This window comes from Petromyzon marinus, chromosome 12 (genome assembly GCF_048934315.1).
Source record: "Petromyzon marinus isolate PM22_M1 ecotype Great Lakes invasive population chromosome 12, UKy_Petmar_22M1.pri1.0, whole genome shotgun sequence".
NCBI lineage: Eukaryota > Metazoa > Chordata > Hyperoartia > Petromyzontiformes > Petromyzontidae > Petromyzon > Petromyzon marinus.
This window is the reverse complement of record NC_133678.1, coordinates 4689981-4708898: the sequence shown is the minus strand read 5'-3', so window position 1 is coordinate 4708898 and position 18918 is coordinate 4689981. Positions and strand designations below refer to the sequence as shown.

The window sequence follows — 18918 nt, the reverse complement described above, 5'->3', positions numbered from 1 at the left end:
TGGCTCAAGAAGAAGCACATTAAGGTCCTGGAGTGGCCTAGCCAGTCTCCAGACGTTAATCCCATGGAAAATCTGTGGAGGAAGCTGAAGGTTCGAGTTTCCAAACGTCAGCCTCGAAACCTTAATGACTTGGAGAAGATCTGCAAAGAGGAGTGGGACAAAATCCCTCCTGAAATGTGTGCAAACATGGTGGCCAACTTCAAGAAACGTCTGACCTCTGTGATTGCCAACAAGGGTTTTGCCACCAAGTACTAAGTCATGTTTTGCAGAGGGGTCAAATACTTATTTCCCTCATTAAAATGTAAATAAATTTATAACATTTTTGACATGCGTTTTTCTGGATTTTTTTGTTGTTATTCTGTCTCTCACTGTTCAAATAAACCTACCATTAAAATTATAGACTGATCATTTCTTTGTCAGTGGGTAAACGTACAAAACCAGCAGGGGATCAAATACTTTTTTCCCCTCTGTACATACAGCTCTTTTTCATAAGCGAACTGGCCACAAATGTTAGCTCACCGTAGTGGCATATCAACGTGAAACTTTCATAACAACCAATCACTCTAAACGCATGATGATTCTAAATGTGGCAGGAACAAAAAAAAACCACGAGAACCTGGAGAAAAATCCACGTGCAAACTCCAAATCTAGACAGCAGGCGTCAGGGTCGTGATCGAACACCACGACCTCCTTGTATACCAGGCGAGGGAGTTAACATTTCGCCAGAAGTGATTCCCACAGGAGCTTTGCACGCCAGACGTTGTTTGGTGTGCAGCTGCGAGTTGGCCAGGTGATGCCAAAAACAGCGATTTATTAACATCGAGTCCACCCGTACGGTGGTGTGCGTCGTTATACGCAACCCTCGTGTGCCTTGGTGGGGTTTTTCTCCAGGTTTTTCCTCCGACGCCAAGCCAAACGACGCTCATCGATGCAGTAGTCTCGAGACTCGGCGAGGCTTTGTCGCGCACACAATTGCCACTGTTATAATGATTTGGACAAATCATCGGACGCCATATAATAACAAATAGCGTGCAGCTATGATCACATTGCTACAGTGACAACAACGCATTTGCAGGCACATGATCACGCTGCACGCGAATAGCCAATCCATCAAGTGATCATTTCCCATGTACACATTGCGGAATTAACTCAGTTGAACAGTCTCCAAAAACTCATCGTTTAATTCACGTCAATTACAGCCCTCCCTCTGTGAATGCCCCCCGTGACCATACTTCCCCACTCTTGTGAGTGTGGGTCTGTGAAGAGCGAGTGGAGTGCAGGAACCGGTTCATGTAAAACTCGCCCAATTGATGTTAGCCGTGGCCTAGATTTGATCTAAGACGGCCAGATTCAGTGCAATGCACACGTCCGGTAATTCTAATACAAGAGTACTGTATCTGCAAAGAAGAATAGGTATTCAACTGCAAACGCAACAGGAATCGCAGCATGCCTTGCATGCCAAGGTGACATCACCATTCTTTGCGCACAAAATCAGCAACGCGGGCCACCACGCGTTAGAAGCCATCAACTCGAAAGTGAACTTATTTTTTTATTTCGAATTCCCTCTTTGGCTCCAGTGAAAGTGTTTCAACGATACGCGTACGAGCCCACGGACAAAGATTCCCCGCCCCACCCCCGTACAGCCTACACAGACTGTTGGGGCAAGTGCTGAGTGAGCACCTATGAAGACCGTAAGGGGGTGGTTGGGCAGCCGCCTTTGTCTCCCGAGTGGCGATGTTTTTACGCACCGCACCAGGTACTAATTCGAGGCTGAGTCGACCTTGGGGAGGCCCAGGACCGGTTCAGATCATCGTCATTGGTGTCGACCGTGAGCGGGAATCCAACCCGGTTCGCCGGGTTCATAGCGCAGTGCACCACTAACCGCTGCGACACTGCTCTCCATAGACAAAGATCCCCCGTATAGCCTTAACAGACTGTAGGGGCAAGTGCTGTTAGCGAGCACCTATGAAGGCCGGCACGGCACACGAGGGGGTGGGTGGCCAACACCACACCCGGCCGCCTTTGTCTCCCCAGTGGTGATATTTACACACCAGGTATTCATTTGAGGCTGAGTCGACCTAGCGGAGGCCCAGAACCGGTTCATATAATCGTCACTGGTGTTGGCCGTGAGCGGAAATCGAACAGGGGTCGCCAAAGGTTCGTAGCGCAGCGTAGCACTAACCCGCTACCTGCCCATAGACACACGCGCGCACGCACTTCGCACCACGCAGCATGATCACATCGCCAGCACATCAACATGAAACTTTACACACCCCCCCTCGCCCGCCTCCTCTGCTGTGACAAGAGCGCACACCCCAACCCCAGAAGTGTGACGCGACGCGCGGCAAGAGGGTTGTGTGCGTGGGCGCACGTGTGCACACGCGTTTGGCACGTGGCTGACGTGCGCTCTGGCATGAGTCATTAGAATGTCAGCGAGTAGCAAACGGATGGGGTGTTTTTGTTGCGTACGTGTGCGCGCGCGCGCGCGGGCCAACACCAGTGACGATTGTCTGAACCTGTCCCCGGGTCTCCCGTAGTTTCGATTCGGCACCAAATGAGTACCGCGGTGCTGTGCGTAAACATCGCCACTGGGGAGACAAAGGCGGCTGGGCGTGGTTTTGGCCAACCCATCCCCCCTCGTGTGTCGTACCGTGCAAGGCCTTCGTAGGTGCTCGCGAACAGCACTTACCCCAACAGTCTGTTTAAAGGGCAACCTTTGACGTGGTCGTGTGGGATAAAATGAAGCTGCTTAGATGGCATGACGCGCAGGTAAATTGTTTTACAGCTGCCGCATGTCTGTGTTATATATACACGTACACACGCATATTTCTATATTAAGATGTATGTATCTGTATATTAAATGCATTTATTTGTTCCTTTTAAAGTAGTGTCATTGACGAATGCCTTGAGTTTTTGTTATAGATTGGTCAGTGCCGGATTATCCTAGGAGCAAAAGTAGCTGCATGTGTAGTAGCTGCATGTGTAGTAGCTGCATGTGTAGTAGCTACATGTGTAGTAGCTACATGTGTAGTAGCTACATGTGTAGTAGCTACATGTGTAGTAGCTACATGTGTAGTAGCTACATGTGTAGTAGCTACATGTGTAGTAGCTACATGTGTAGTAGCTACATGTGTAGTAGCTACATGTGTAGTAGCTACGGGCCCCGCACTTTCAAGGGCCCCGCGCTAAATGATTTCAAGCTATCAATTCCGGTTCAGTGATTCTGCACTTGCTCTATTACTATAGTACTATACAACTTTTATGAACGACTGGGTGTTTAAGGTTATCGATTTGTCGTATTATCTGGCTGTATAGCAAATGATAAAATACAATTTACTATGCAAGTTAAACATTTATGTGTTTTAATATTGATGTTTTTTTTTATTTTATTTAGGGCCCCTTTATAACATCATATGCTACAGGTCTCGCACTAGCTTAATCCGGCACTGGATTTGGTGGCTATTTCGCCAGTTTGATTAATTATCACCCTTGTGTACGCTTTACGGTTCAAATATTGTTTATTAAATACCGACACGCTCAGGACATATGACACCAACAGCAACCCACAGACCCCAGCCTCCAAACTCCGCACAGATGGGGAGACCGGTCCCCTCCAAACTCCGCACAGATGAGTAGATCCAGCCCCCAAACTCTCACCTTGGGATGGGGTGGATGAGGGTCACGCTATCCCGTCCTCCGTCGCCGTGCCGACGAGACGGGGACTTATCGGTTCAAATGCATATGGGGTACGCAGTCACGCGCTGCTCGCGCCTGATGATTGCTCCAAACACGTGAACTCGAGAGCGCTGATTAATGCCAAACGAGCGCCCTCTGTGTCAACACGTGCGCTGCACGATCTCCTCGTGCATTCAAATCGCAGCTCTCCTCCCCAATCCGCGTCGCGCACTACCTGTTTAACAAATCGTCAAAACACGTGCGGCGAATGACGGCATCAATTTGTTCATTCAAATCAGGTGACCGAATCATCCGCCCTATCTTGGGAGGCTTAAAGCAAGCCTCAGCACTAGAGAGTGCTTGGATGGGCAACCGTGATGTACATAAATTAACTTTGCGCAAGAGCGCAGAAGTGTGGTCACCACATCTACGCCTCTACGTAAGGAATGAAACAGGTGGATTTCTCCACAAATCTGGCTGTGGCCTGATGAAGCTAGTTGCAATTACTGGCGAAACGTCGTACTCGGATTGTAAATGTTGTGGCTTGGCTCTGCAACACACCGGTTAGTGCTGTACTAGTGACGAATTGGCCACGTTCTGTTTTCGTGACAACCCTTACTAGTTGGCTGTGTCGGGTGGTGGCGGGTTTTAACGACACATTTATATATTTACGCGATCTAACACCCCCCCCCCCCCAAAAAAAAAAACCCTCTTATGGACGATATTGGTCGAGAGCCTACGTGTTAAACAAACAAAAAAAGGTGTTAAACAAAAAAAGTGTTTAAGAAAACCCAGGTGTTATAGGCTGCGGCGCTCCTTGGTGGGCAGCAGAGGGCAGGGCAGCGCAGAAGAAGAAGAAAAACAGCCGACTGTTGTCCCACACGTGCGTGTTTTCCTTCGTCTGTGCGTGCCGCGTTCACCAACACGCACTGGCCAAGCGTGGATGACTGTGGTCCAGGAACATAACCCGCACGGCACGAGTACCTCGTGCGGTTTGCAAAAAAAAACGTCGGCACTGTACTGAGGAGACAAATGCGGCCCAGTGCCGGATGACCCAAGTAGCAAAAGTAGCTACACATGTAGTAGCTACGGGCCCCGCACTTTCTAGGGCCCCGCGCTAAATGTTTTTTTCAAGCTATCAATTCCGGTTCAGTGATTCTGCACTTGCTCCATTACTATAGTACTATACTGCCTTCAACTTTTACGAACGACTGGGTGTTTAAAGTTAGCGATTTGTCGCATTATCTGGCTGTGTCGCAAATGAAACAATATAATTACTTCGCTATGCAAATTAAAAAGTTGTGTTTTAATATATATATTTTGTTAAATTCAGGGCGGCCCCTTCATAACGTATGCTACAGGCCCAGCACGAGCTTAATCCGGCACTGATGCGGCTGAGGGTGGTGCTGCCCGTACCACCCTCGCATGCGCCGTTGTCGGCGTTCTTAATAGCTGCTGTTCGCTGACAGCACTTTGCCCCAAAAGTCTGTGAACTAGCTATTACGGGGGGGATCCTTTGTCTTTAAAAAAACCACATGCTCTGACAGTATGGGCAAGCTGATTGGCTCTAAAGAAAGCTGCCTCTAGTGTGGACCAATCAGTTTCAAAGACAATGTACATACTGTCAGAGCATGTTTTTTGTTTGCATTTTCACCACGTGTATATGTGGTTAAAGCAGACATGATTCCTTGAAAAGGTTTCAGTTTGGTGTTTTAACATCTTAACACCTGTTTTTATTGCCAGAAAGGGGAAAACCCTATTATCAAGTGGCGTATCGTGTGGAAATGCATAGCAGCCAAATACTCTAAAATGCACGTTGATTCTAAATGTGGAGGGGAAAATCGGTTGATTCGAAGAAAAATCCACGCGACCACGGGGAGAGAGGGACACGCAAACTCCAAGTATACAGCAGGCTTCGTCAGGGTCGGTTACGAACCCACGACCTCCTGTATGCCAGGCGAGGTAGTTAACATCTCGCCACCGCAGCACGCCCATCAATTGTCATGTGCCTATTTATTCTGCTGGGTGGGGGGGCATCATGAATAGGGCTGAACAATTTGTGGAAAATATCTAATTGCGATTTTTCTGACAGATTGCGATTGCGATTTGGTTTGCGATTAAAATTGTTTAAGGCAAGCTTCAGTTGAATATTCACTGCGTAATAGATGTAAAACACGTGATGGAGCATTACCACGTGATTCCATCAAAATGTGAACTGCTCTATATATTCTAATGCAAGGATGAGAACTTAAAAGATATGAATTGTTTCCAACATGTATTTATTAAAATGTTGTAATTGAAATAGAACAATTAAACATAAAACAATTGTTAAGTTAAATAAATAAAGTTATAATAATACAAAAATCAAACAATTCCAATAAGAAAGTAATAGGACTTTTCAAATTCGCAAAAAATCGCAGGCTTTGCGATTCGCTAATCATCGCATTGTTTTAAAAAAATGCGATTTCGATTTGAAATCGATTAATCGTTCAGTAGTGCTATAACCCTTTGGTTCTATTCGGTAAAGTCACGTAGGTAAAAATAAAATAACAAAAAATCACGACGTTTCGGCCACAACGCAAGTGGCCTTCATCAGGTGAAGGGACTGGACTGTCCAGAGGACAGCGTTGGAGTGAAAACAGCAAGCCCAGGTCGCGTCCTTTAAGCTGTGTGGGAGGAAACAGCTTAAAGGACGCGACCTGGGCTTGCTGTCTTCACTCCAACGCTGTCCTCTGGACAGTCCAGTCCCTTCACCTGATGAAGGCCACTTGTGTTGTGGCCGAAACGTCGTGATTTTTTATTTTATTTTTACCTACGTGACTTTACCGAATAGAACCATTGAGTATGGATCCTTGCAGTCACGAAAGCTTCAAATCTAGAAGTGCTATAACCATTGCACCACGGCAGCATTCCCACTGGGAGCAGTTCGAGGTCACTAATTCCCATTCTTATTGCCTTGCTGGGGCACGCAGAGTTCAAGCTGCGGGTGCCCTACCGACTTAACCCCTGCGGTTACCACGGTGGGCGGCACCGAGACCCTTTTGTTATTGGAGCATTTCGCAATCAATGTTGTTGTTGTTCTTATAGCGTTCCTTGAGTGGAGGCTAATTTGTTTTCAGGTGCCGATTCATTCAGAGATGTTTATACATTCGAAAGTAATGGCTGGCAACAACATGCAAGGGCTCTTCTTGAGTACGAAAGAAAAGAAATCCATATTGTTACGATGCGTAATTTATGTTTTCTTTAAAAGTAATGTAATGTTTAAGCATATTCTTAACTCTTTCAGTAAAGTTACGTTGAAGGGAAACAACGTGACTTTACCGAAAGAGCTAAGAATATGAATTACTGCAGTTACGAAAGCTTTAAATCTAAATTTAATGTTTAAGCTCTCATCGTCTCGTGTATCTAAGAGTTATTTTGCGAATTTTTAATGGAATTTCAATTCACTGCTGGATGAAAGCTACCCCGCGCTGTGTTGGTTATGGGGTGCGGCTTTTGACTATACTTCACCACGCTGGTCGGTACGGGTTAGTGTTGACCAGGACCGGTTCAGATATCAATCGCCAGTAATGTTAACCTTGGCCCGGAATGGGACCCGCCCCACCCAACGTGCATTGTTTAAACGGTAAAGGCGCAGCCCTGCAATTGATTGCTCACGCCACGAGTTACCCACACTTTAACCCCTCCTGCCGATCGACAGTGCTGTATACTGTACCGTGTACTGCTGGGTGGAGGGGTGTGGGAAGATGTGTGTGTTCTTTTTAATAAGCGCGCTCGTTTGTTTCAACTGCTGGGCCTGGAGATCGAATCACCCACTGGGAGATCAGCATTGAGGCCACTGTGTGAACCACTAACAACCCCAGCAACATCCGAATGAGATGAGCTTTCGTGGTGTGTTTTGTAAAATATCGTTCTATCGTAACGTCAAAGATAGTGCATTTTATACTTCTGGATAAAATATATATGCAATAATAAAAAATAATATATGTACTGTATGGCTATTTCCCCATCATTACAATAGTGCTTTGCATGTCGGTTTAATGGTTGTACCCATTTACACTGGTGGTGGACAGAGGCGGGCAGCTCAAAAACAAACAAACGCACCACCAGCACCTCCGTCTGGATTGTAAGGCCAGTGTGCTCGCAATAACACCACAGCAGCATTAAAATAACAAAACATTCCCTTGGCGCGTGTTAAATCTGAAAAAAAAACCAAGGTTGTTATGATGTGCAATTAATTTATTGTTACTTTATTTAATGTTTAGTCTCCAAATTATCCTGCGGCAGTGTTTACGATGATATCGCTTATCATGCATAACATAGACACTACGTGGGTTTCATTGAAATATCACAATGTGTAAAGTCGAGTTATAATTAGGGGTCTTCGGCATGACCGCGCAGTTTTTCCAATAGTCATTATGATTGTAATGTAACCAAGCTACTAATTAAATTCCACTGACATTCAAATCCTCGGGGGAGGCTCTGATGTTACCGGGTGAATGTTGATACCCAAATAACTGGTTTACAGGAGGACGTGGGTTCGATCCCAACCCTGGCGCGTGTATATTTGGAGTTAGCATATTTCTTCCCGTGGTCGCGTGGATTTTTCTCCGGGTGCTGTTTTTCCCTCCATAATTAGAATCGACACGCGTGTAGAGTATTTGTCTGCTATAAATGTCCACATTGATAGGCTACTTCGTTGAGCTATCATTTGTGGCCAGGTTGCTTCCGAAAAAAATAGCTCATACAGCTCAGTGGGCCTTACCTGGTGAAATTCCAAAAATAGTTAGTATGTTGGTGAGCTGTGTATAATGCTCTGCTTATATAGCATATCGTGCACAATACAGTATTTCTTTATTGCGTTGAACAGGGGGCCCATAGTTTAAACGGAGTGCTCTGACTCATAACATCTGCAAACCCAGCAGCATTTGTTTAAGTGATTCTGACGATGAGACCCAGAAGGTTGAAACCGATTACAACATTTTCTTGGTGAATCTAATGCTGCTGATAACATTGATCTGCAAGGTGTTGTTGAAAGTGGGAGACAGAATGGAGTTTTGCTTATATATTAAAAGTGTATGTACGTTGTGTGTGTGCATACATATGTGAAAACATTACACTTAACAAAGAAATACACAAATTAAAACTTTATATTTAAAATATTCTAACTGAAAATACATTCTGGCACAACACAACTCTATAAACCATGTAATAATAAATGATGACGTACCTAGAACATCGACAAATAAACATTACAATAAACGTATTGAAATAAAAAATATACTTAAAAAATAGCAAGCGTAACAAATGACACCAAAGCGTACACACAGAAATTTAAAATAAAATACGTCATGGCATAGACGTTCAACATGAGCGAGCGATGACGGGTGATGATGTCACCCCATGCTTCACATTACCACCGTACATTATGAGATGCACTTAATCCCCCTGCATATTAAATGATCATGGGGTGGTGCGTCTTATAATCTGATTCAGAGTGTGTGTCCATATTTGTATAACTGTAGGCGTATTGACACCGGGAGATCGTCTTCCACGGTCGAAATTTTTGCCAAATTCGAGAATTACTCGATTGGGATTACACATATACCCATCGTCACCCACCCCACCCCCAAGTCACTCTTGCAAATGAAGCTACGTTCAGTCTCTTCTTGAGCTTCACTTTCCGGAGGCCTCTAATCTGGAGAACGTACTATACCGAACCATCCAGACGGTACGCTATCCGAAACGGGAATGCCCGTGTGACGGCTCTACACACCTGGTCTGATTACTTAGGGGGGCAGAGTGGACCCCCCAACCCTCCCACTCTATGAAGAAACCAACGACAGGATCACCTTATTGTTTGTTTGTATTAGGCAGGAAAGACATTTGATCCGGAGGGTGCCGTCGTAATTGCGGGTGTTATCTCTTCAGGAATCGCTGCGTTCTCTCCTTCCACTCTCGACCCGAAAACACGTGCCTTTGTTCAAACGCTACGCATTTTAAAAGCTCTCCCGATATCGTTGTGCGAGTTGTACGGACGCGCGCGCGAGTTCTTTTTACGCGTTCCGCCGGACGTTCGACGTTTCGCTGCGCCTGCTGGATTGCTGCACCTCCAACGTGAGCTGTCCCGGCTCGGTTCCTGAACGAGCTGTCAGCGAAACGTCTGACATCCCAAAACAACGCGCGGTATATATAAAAAACGATATTGAGCCCCCACGCTCTTTCAACCAAGTAAAATAAAAGTAACTCTAACACCAAGTTCAGGGCTGACAACTCTTCATAAAGTAGGAGGGTAATAATTGACTACCATTGTGATTTGATTATCGCGCTTAAAGGCTGCGATTCAATTCAATGATCGATTCTTTGTTTAAAAAAAAACACATTGCGTTGAATGGCAGCGCTTCCAGTGGCCGCAGGTGTGACATGGCCTCATTACGGACAACACAGACGTTGAAAAGCATCGTTCCCTTACGCACGTCATTCCAGTCTTGTTCATTGCAAGGCCCGCGGTCCACTGGCGGATCCTGGTGGCCTTTAGTGCGACCGCTTACATGCTCGCCGCGGACAATACACATCACTAGATTCGAAGTTTTCGTGCCTGCAGGAATTACTCTTTGGTTCTTTCATTAAAGTCACGTAGACTCGCTCGATGTGTCTCTGCATGTGTGTCTCCCTATGTTGTTTCCGTGTCTGTGTTTTATCATTCGATCTTACCTGATGATGGCTGCTTGTGTTGCAACCGAAAAACGTCGTATTCTATTCTTATTTGATTTTAAAATTTTCTACGTGGCTTTACCGAAAGAACCAAAGAGTAATACACAACCCGTGACAAACAGCGCCCATCATCATCATCATCGTCGTGCTGCTGTCAAACTCGCCAATGGCTCCACGCGTGTGTCGGCTGCCGCCACACGCTAACAATGTCCCATCGGTGGAAGTGCCCTCTCCAACCCTCCCCATCCCGCCTCTGAACATTCGTGAAGAACACCGCGCAATCCGAGTCACGTGTTCGCGAGCTCAAGAATACATTTTCCCATCCACGAGTCGACGCATTGTACAAATTGTATTGAGCATTTAACGTAGCTTTCCAGCACGAGGTTCCCACACACAGACACACACACAAGCACGCAAATAACAATACCGAGATACACTCGACGGTTCAATGAGCTTTTACACAACGATGGCAGTCGGTGCCTTTGATGTGGACCAGGCGATTGTTACTCTGAGCTCCGAGGGTTCGTATCCTCAGTATCATGTACTCATCATGCATCTTGTATGCGTGGCGGAGCAATTGGTTGGGGTACGCTGGTGCAACGCTTAGCACGCTGCATGAACGAACCCGGCCAACCGAGTTCGATTCCCGCTCACGGCCAACAGCAGTGGCGATCATCTGAATCGGTCCTGGGCATCCCCTAGCTCGACTCGGCCTCAAAAGTGAGTACCTGGTATTGTGATGTGTAAATGTCGCCACTTGGGGAGACAAAGGCTGCCGGGAGTAAAGCTGACCCCCCCCCCCCCTCTCCACGTGTGCTGTGCCAGCCTTCATAGGTGCTACTCGCTAACAGCACTTGCAAAGACAGTCTATTACAGGCTATACGGGGGATCTTTGTCTTTGCAGTGGTGCAGTGGTTGGCAGAGTTCCCTGTGAACTCTGTGAACTGAGCTCCATTATCAGCCACGGCTAACATCCTTGATGAGTGATATCCAAACATTGGCAGTGGGCATGCAAAGATTTACCAACCACAGCAATTCTATGGATTGTCACGATTTTGGCTCTCGATTTGATGCAACAGTTGTTGTGTTGCGTCTTCACTTTTGTATCGTTTTTCGATCGTTGTCGTCTTGTTGCTCCAGTTTTCTGTTTGTCGCTGTGGCATTTACATGGAACAATGCGAGCGTATTATTCGCATATAATGCAGAAATCATTCGCCGACTTGCGGGATGTTACGATTCGATGCGTGTACCGTGAGAATATGAATAGATTTTACTTGATGAATTGAAAAACCGCTACACGCATGCTGTGAATAATGAGATTCGAATTACAATGCCTTATGCATGCAGTTTTGCAGTTTATTTGGCCCCAAACTGACCCAGATCTGCATATATCAGTTGATCGGAAAGTCCGATAAGATTCACCAGCTCTGGCACACATTGCTCGGCAAGGTGCGTGTACGTGTGTACGTATGTTGAACCTCTTTCGCGCCGTACAAATTGGAGGTGCGGTGGGGGGGGGACATGAAACTGCGTGCATGCCGATCCATTGTATGATATTGAGATGCAGCGACAATTTTGCACCGAGGTTATCGTAAATGATAGACTGAATTAGCAGCTCCAGGGCCAATTATCATCCAATTGACTCGATAAAGGTTCGAATCGTTCACAATTATTGACATTGTTCACGTAAAAACTACATATGGTATAAACAAAAAAATAATACTTCTCGTTCGTGGAAACTGGTGGAGCGGACTAGGGGGAGATGTCTGGACGAAACATACATCGTAAAAATATACAGACTCGCCACGTGTTATGTCGAATGCCTCCCGTGCGCCAAACTCATTGCGGCCATGCAGTTGTTTGTCATCGCCCGTGCCGATGTCTCATAAATAAAGTCGTCTTGGAATAGAAAACAACAACAACAAAGAATCCCTGAAAGTTTAGTTCGCTTGACGATGAGCCCAATGTGAAAAGACTAAGTGCTTATACCGTTGATTGTACGCACGCGAGTCACAGCCGCTGCACGACGTGTCACCTTGTCTCCTCGGCCAATCGCGACCTGACCTGGGAGGCACAACTGAATTCATCAACGCTTTGCTGCGTCGTGGTGATGATTTCGGACGTACGTAATTGTCCGTGCTTATCGATCGTCTATTGTGACAGGGAGCGCGTGCTTGTGTCAAGCATGCCGGATTATAGATTTGTTTTCTATATATATCGTTAAAAAAAATTATAGCCTCGTGCGAAACGGGGTGGGCAGGTCGATTACATTGCCTGGCGAGTTAAGACCGTGTTTGATTATTAAGTGTGGGGTCATAAGCGGCACGTGGCTTGTTTACGAAAATTTATATATAAAAAAAATATTACAATCGGCAGTCAGGGGTGGGGGGTGGAGGGGTTGCTGTGACACTCATTTCCTCGAGGCAGGCATGGCCTCCTGCACGGTGGCGTAAAAGCACTCGCTGTCACCGCCGCCGCTGACGGTGCCGACGATGGTGGCGTAATGAACCTCCGAGTTGCTCCTCCGCTGCTGATCCTCGCTCTTCGCCGGCTGCAGCCTCACCTCGGCATACGTGACGTGCGTCTGCGAAAGCAACAATTGGGCAACTCAGCATTTGTTTAACGCGTAGGCCTTCGCGACCAATGTTATCCATAATGAAGGTTTTTTTTTTTGGGTGGGTGGGGGGGGCGTTAGATCACGTCAATTTTAATTCTGGTTGATCGCCTGATGAAGCTGGTTGTAATCACCGGCGAAACGTCACAGTACTCGAATTGTAAATGTTGCGGGTTTACTCTCCAACAGACCAGTGTGCTGAAGTAGTAACTAATTGGCACTAATTGACTCTGTTACGCGATCTAAGTCAAAAAACCTTCATCGTGAATTCAGTGTCTGATTCATCGTGACATTCGTTTGTCATTATCAACATCGTCATCAGTTGGTCATGATAAGCGATCTGCTGCTGGAACAAGGCAATATCATGATCCTGTGATGTAACCATCCACCCAGCGCCTTGCACACGAGCTGATTTCATCGCTCCATCTCCGGTTAATCGGCGACTCGCCGAAGAGAGACCTCGGCCGAGAGCACATCCACCGTAGCAGATGGAGGGGTTAAGTCAACTCACGTGCGGGCACTAGATGTCATTCCATGTCGCAGGAATGCGAGAGATTGAGCGAGCAGTGGATTGAGCATGGCTGACAACGATGACCAGAACCGTCCCCAGGTTACGGCGAATTGGCGCGACTGCCCTGGTCCCCGTGCTTTGGGGGGCCCATACAGTGGCGTTTTCTCCGGGCTCTGGCGCCCCCTATAGGCGGCCCTGATGATGGTGATAAATCTGTGTTTCATTCACAGATAATCTCCCTGTACCGGCATTGCAACCCATGCACAAATTCACACGAAATTAATTTAAGGCTTTCTGAAAAACACAACACAAATATAAACACCATGCAAAGTGAAACGTGCTACAAAGACAAAGATTGCTGTTAGCGAGCACCTATGAAGGTCGGCACGGCACACGAGGGGGTGGGTGGCCAGCACCACGCCCGGCCACCTTTGTCTCCCCTAGTGGCGATGTTTACACACCACATAAAGTACTAAATTTGAGGCTCAGTCGACCTAGGGGAAGCCCAGGACCGGTTCAGATAATTGTCACTGGTGTTGGCACATTGAGCGAGAATCGAACTCCGGTCGCCGGGTTCGTAGCGCGGTGTGCTAACCGCTGTAAACTACCGCTTCCCAAACGTTACACACACACAAGCAGCATGGCCTATGTGTGTGTGTGTTTACAGCACAACAACATAACACCATGACTCGGTGACTTACATCACCAAGCCTCTTGCTCATACCAACAAGTGTCTGGATTTAGTGGCTTATCACCTGTTGCGCCGTGTCCCCTGCAGTGTCAAAGCACTCAAGGGCTCGGGTGTTCATTCATCGGCCGATCGCCTTTCCAAAGCAATATGAACCAATAGGCCTTTGGGGTCTTACATAAGTGACGTCACGCGATTTTGGACGTTTTTTGACCCCCCCCTCGTCACACAAAAAGTCAGACCCCCCCCCTCAAATGTGACGTCACAAAGCTCTGCCCCCCCCCCCGCCCAAAAAAATATATATAAAAGATGCTTCAAATCGCTTTAAACTATTGTCATTGTAGTGCGTATTTAATGTGGCGCCGCACTCTGATGTTGTAGGAGAAAACATTTATTAAAAAGTCTATTTAATTAAGTAGAACGTGTTGTCTATATTTATTAAAAGTTGCGAATTTTGATGTGACGTCACATTTCTCACACCCCCCTCCCCTCGTCACACATCGTCACAAATGTCTGACCCCCCCTCCCCCCCCAGGTACGTGACCTCATTTATGGACGGCCCCTTTGACTAAAACACATTTTATTTTATTTGTACTTGGAGACGCAGAACGAATGTATGTTTATTTATGGGCGGGTTACCCATAATGCTCCATGATAACACGACGTGCGTCTGTGTGCAAGTTTTCTTGCTGCTCAGTAAAGTGCTGTAGTGGAAGAGAGTGGGAGGGGGAGAGCTTTAACCAATTCTTTTCCGGTTGTGATTTAAGGCCTCTGGATTGTTGTTGTTATTGTCGTCGACTTCCGCCGTTGCTGCTGCTGCTAATGTTTTTTTGCTGACCTGCAGATCGGACGGATGGATTACTGAAAGTCCGAATTCATGCTTGCGATGCAGTGAGTGAATATAGATGGGTCAAGGGGGCCCACGTCTGTCTGAGGGCGGCAGCATTGATGGGAGCATTGTACAATGCTTGCCCATTGCCAAATCATCCAGAAGTCGCCCAATCTTGTCAGCTCTCAGAAGCCAAGCAGCCGTTGAGACTGGATAGTGCTTGGATGCAGTGCTGGATTATCCTAGTAGCAAAAGTAGCTACATATGCTACGGGCCCCGCACTAAATGATTTCAAGCTATCAATTCCGGTTCAGTGAGTCTGCACTTGCTCTATTACTATAGTACTATACCGCCTTCAACTTTTACGAACTACTGGGTGTTTAAGGTTAGCGATTTGTCGTATCATCTGGCTGTATAGCAAATGAAAAAATACAATTGCTTTACCATGAAAGCTAAACATTTATGTGTTTTAATATTTGTGTTTTTTTTATTTAGGGCCCCTTTACAACATATGCTACAGGCCCGCATTAGCTTAATCCGGCACTGCTTGGAAGGTGCGACCACCACGTACAACAGGTTGTGGAGCTAAAGTCTTTACAATGCAGTACTTTGCTATTTCACGGTTATTTACTCCGTTTAAGTACCGTACATGCTGCAGCCCTTTTGTCAATCCACCGTTCGGGGTTGTGCGGGGATTAATTGACCATACTTCACCGCCCTGGTTGGCGCGGCTTAACGGAAGGCAGAGAGCATGTCGGCTTTAGGAGAAGCACAGAAGCGCCTTTCTATGTGCCAGCATCGAACACTACAAGCAGCGGTAAATTTTGGTTTGAGCACATACGTAGCAGAGAGAAAGGAACAACAAAATCTGTGAGAGCTTGTGAATGTTTCTTTTTTTTTAAAGAAGGGAAGCATACTTTTACGCCACTAAAACTGCTTGGCATAGTTTCAAATGTTTTTCTTGACCAAAATTGGTCTTTCCCATTTTTAAACCCACCCAAGCACGGCATTCGTGCACGTTTGCTGCATTCTGTCACCTGCTGGAAGCACGTCAAATATGTCCAGGTCACTTCTTCCTTTGTGTATTTTACTCATCGATAGCAATGCTTCCTTGTACAACAATAATATTAAATTTCGATTTAAGAACCAAAGAAGAAGAACAATAATATTAATATTATTCAATAAATCACAAGACACAACATAATGAAGGCCTGCGTCACGGTGGCGAGATGTTAACAACCTCGCCTGGTAGACAACCACGACGCTCACGCTTGTATATTTGGAGTTTGCGTGTCTCTCTCCCTGCAGTCGCGTGGATTTTTCTCCGGGTCCTCCAGTTTTTCCCTCCACATTTAGAATCAACGTCACGCGTTCAGAGTATTCGGCTGCGATACATTTCCACAGTGATAAGCCACTTCGTTGAGCTTATCATTTGTGGCCAGGTCGCTTCCGCAAAATAACTGTACGGCTCAGTGGGCCTCACCTGGTAAAATAAAAAAATATATATAAAACTAAAAATATTGAATTAGTTTATAGAGTCGTTTCACCATGCTTCACCACGCTGCTCAAGAGCGCGGGTCGGTGAAAGGGGCTCGTGAAGGTGTCGTTTGCTCAGCAATCGAAGTCGGTGTGGCAGCGACAATCAAAGCGCCCGCCGCTGCAGCCCTGCTACACTGCACGCACGCTTTTCGTTGTTCTCATGAAGAGTGCTGTGTTTTTTTCCGTGCCCTGCTCACACGCTGACACGCCTCACACATGACTGGGTTCATGGATTCGTGCACCCACCCCCTCCCTCTCCTAACTCTCCAGAATAAAAGTCCTCGCCCGCGGTTACAGACAGGCTGGCTCGCCAGTAACAACCACACAGAATCCCACCGATGCTGCAACAACAACAGGCGACGGTATTTACCAATTTATACCCTTTATAAGCAAAATAAATTATTCCAACACGAGCTTCTATCGATCTGCTTATCACAAGTCCACGTTGGCATTCTAAGCAGCAGCAGCAACGTTTTACAAACCACAAAAGAGCAAACCAGTTACTGCTGGAATAGTGGGCACAGCCAACATTCGCAATTGCTAAACATGTGCCAATCCACTGCTGGATGGATGAAGACCCCCCCCCCCTCGTGCCAAGTCGGCCGTGGGTGGGGTTTGTTTTGCCATACTTCTTCAAATGTCTCCCCACTCCCCCACGTGTAAGGCAGCAGTTGGAAATACATCCTCTGGGTCCTGTTTATGTGGCAGCCGACAGGCAAGAAAATGCTGCAGTGACCCATAAAGTTATCGGCAGCATTCCTCCGTCGGCCATTTGGCCTGCAGAGATAAATCAAGAGACCTGGCACTGAGCACATTTTTTTGTATTCAAAGGACCCTATATATTTTTTTACACGGGGCTATATATAGACACGGGGGAGCTGGGCTCAAGGCTATACTGTATCGACATGCTTTATGAATGGCGGCTTAAGATTGATCATTGACCACTAAGTAAATATTGAAACTGCAGTGAAGTTAAATAAGAGACTTGCTGAAGCAGGTGATGTGTAAGCCGTATTGTGGGTTTATTTTTTTTTATATAGCTGAGCTGACGAGTAGCTGTTTATTCGCTCTAGCTAGTCGTGACGACTATTGTGTAGTTCACATACCAACACCTCCGATTAGCACGGTTGGCCACGTACGGTGCGAAAGAGGTTCCAACATACATTCGACACAATGCATGCACGTGTAACGCAAGTGTCTAGTTTTGCGGCACATTTAGCTACTGAGTGCGCAGGCGGTGCAACCGCATCGCGAGTCCACGGGCCGGATGGGTCCAGGCGCCTGACTAAGAGGGAAATTGGGCAGGGAGGCCGATTGTATTTCTTGCGCCAGGGTCCATGCCAGCCACGCTACGCCACCGAGGGCATCTTATACTGGTAGGAACGAAGTTGTAAACTGAGTGTACCAGCCTGCAATAGATTAATGTGTCCGTCCGTCCCCTTTCAATACTTTAACGAAGTGAAATCTCGTGCTGTTGGGTGTCATAAAATTGCGCAAAATTCCAATGTTCCTACCAGCCCACCCTGCAGGGACCTGTTATTAAAATTCCGGTGCACAACTGAAATGGTATGGGGGGGGGGGGTTAATAACAATTCGATTTCACTTTATCAACGGAATAAACAACAATGTCAATGTACACGGCATCTAAATGCAACTGCTGTACGAGGCCACGCCTCCCTTCTCGATCATTCTCGCTGACTCTGGACGCTCGCTCTACCGGCAGACTCCACCGTCCTCTTCCGGCGCCTGTCCACGCCCCCTTCTCGAACATTCCCGTAGCCACCAGTCCCTTCACACTCACAGCTGACTCCCCTGTCATTACCTCCCGTGGCCACTAGTGCGTTCGTACTGTAGGCTGACTTCCCTGTCATTACCTCCCGTGGCCACTAGTCCCTTCACACCGCATGCAGGCTCTATTGTCATTACAGAAACATGACGATTAGTCCACTTGCTGTACTGCCTTCTGCTGGCGAGCAGCAGCTCCTCTACACCCACGACATGGGGGTTTTCACAACATCTGTTTGTGATCCACCAATCCTCGCTGCTACCTGCTGCATCACAGGCCACGTGCGTAGCCACCACCGCCGCCTGGCTATGCCACGGGCGCACGTTAAAGAACACCACCGTGCTCATATTAAACAAACTCAACGCAGTCGTCGGCACCTCTGATGAGCACGGTTGGCTACGTACGGTGTGAAAGAAGTTCAACGTACAACACCGTGGCCTTAAAAAGTAAAACAAATATATAAACACAATAGGCGACACTTCGGCTCATCGACCTTTTTCATAGGCCATTGTACGTGCTATGAAGGAGGGTCATTGCCCAAAACGTCGCCTCTTGTGTATAT

General features: G+C 46.8%; 2 protein-coding genes and 1 long non-coding RNA gene across 6 annotated transcripts in view; 1 reads left to right on the top strand and 2 right to left on the bottom strand.

The window, feature by feature from the left end:
* The window catches only part of LOC116941655 (uncharacterized), a 76659-nt gene extending 72333 nt beyond the window's left edge, over positions 1-4326 (bottom strand). Inside the window, exon 1 of the mRNA XM_032952958.2 lies at positions 3658-4326. The gene's annotated coding sequence lies outside the window, so the exon portion shown is untranslated. The remainder of the gene's footprint in view (positions 1-3657) is intronic.
* The window catches only part of LOC142924320 (uncharacterized), a 38948-nt gene that overhangs the window by 7462 nt on the left and 12568 nt on the right, over positions 1-18918 (top strand). The window lies entirely within an intron of this gene.
* Positions 8808-18918, bottom strand: part of LOC116941657 (uncharacterized) — an 81940-nt gene continuing 71829 nt past the window's right edge. For all 4 annotated transcript variants that reach the window (XM_032952962.2, XM_032952963.2, XM_032952961.2 and 1 more), the window contains one exon: positions 8808-12973. In XM_032952962.2, coding sequence (XP_032808853.2) covers positions 12800-12973 — 174 coding nt within the window. In that variant the 3' untranslated portion in view covers positions 8808-12799. The remainder of the gene's footprint in view (positions 12974-18918) is intronic.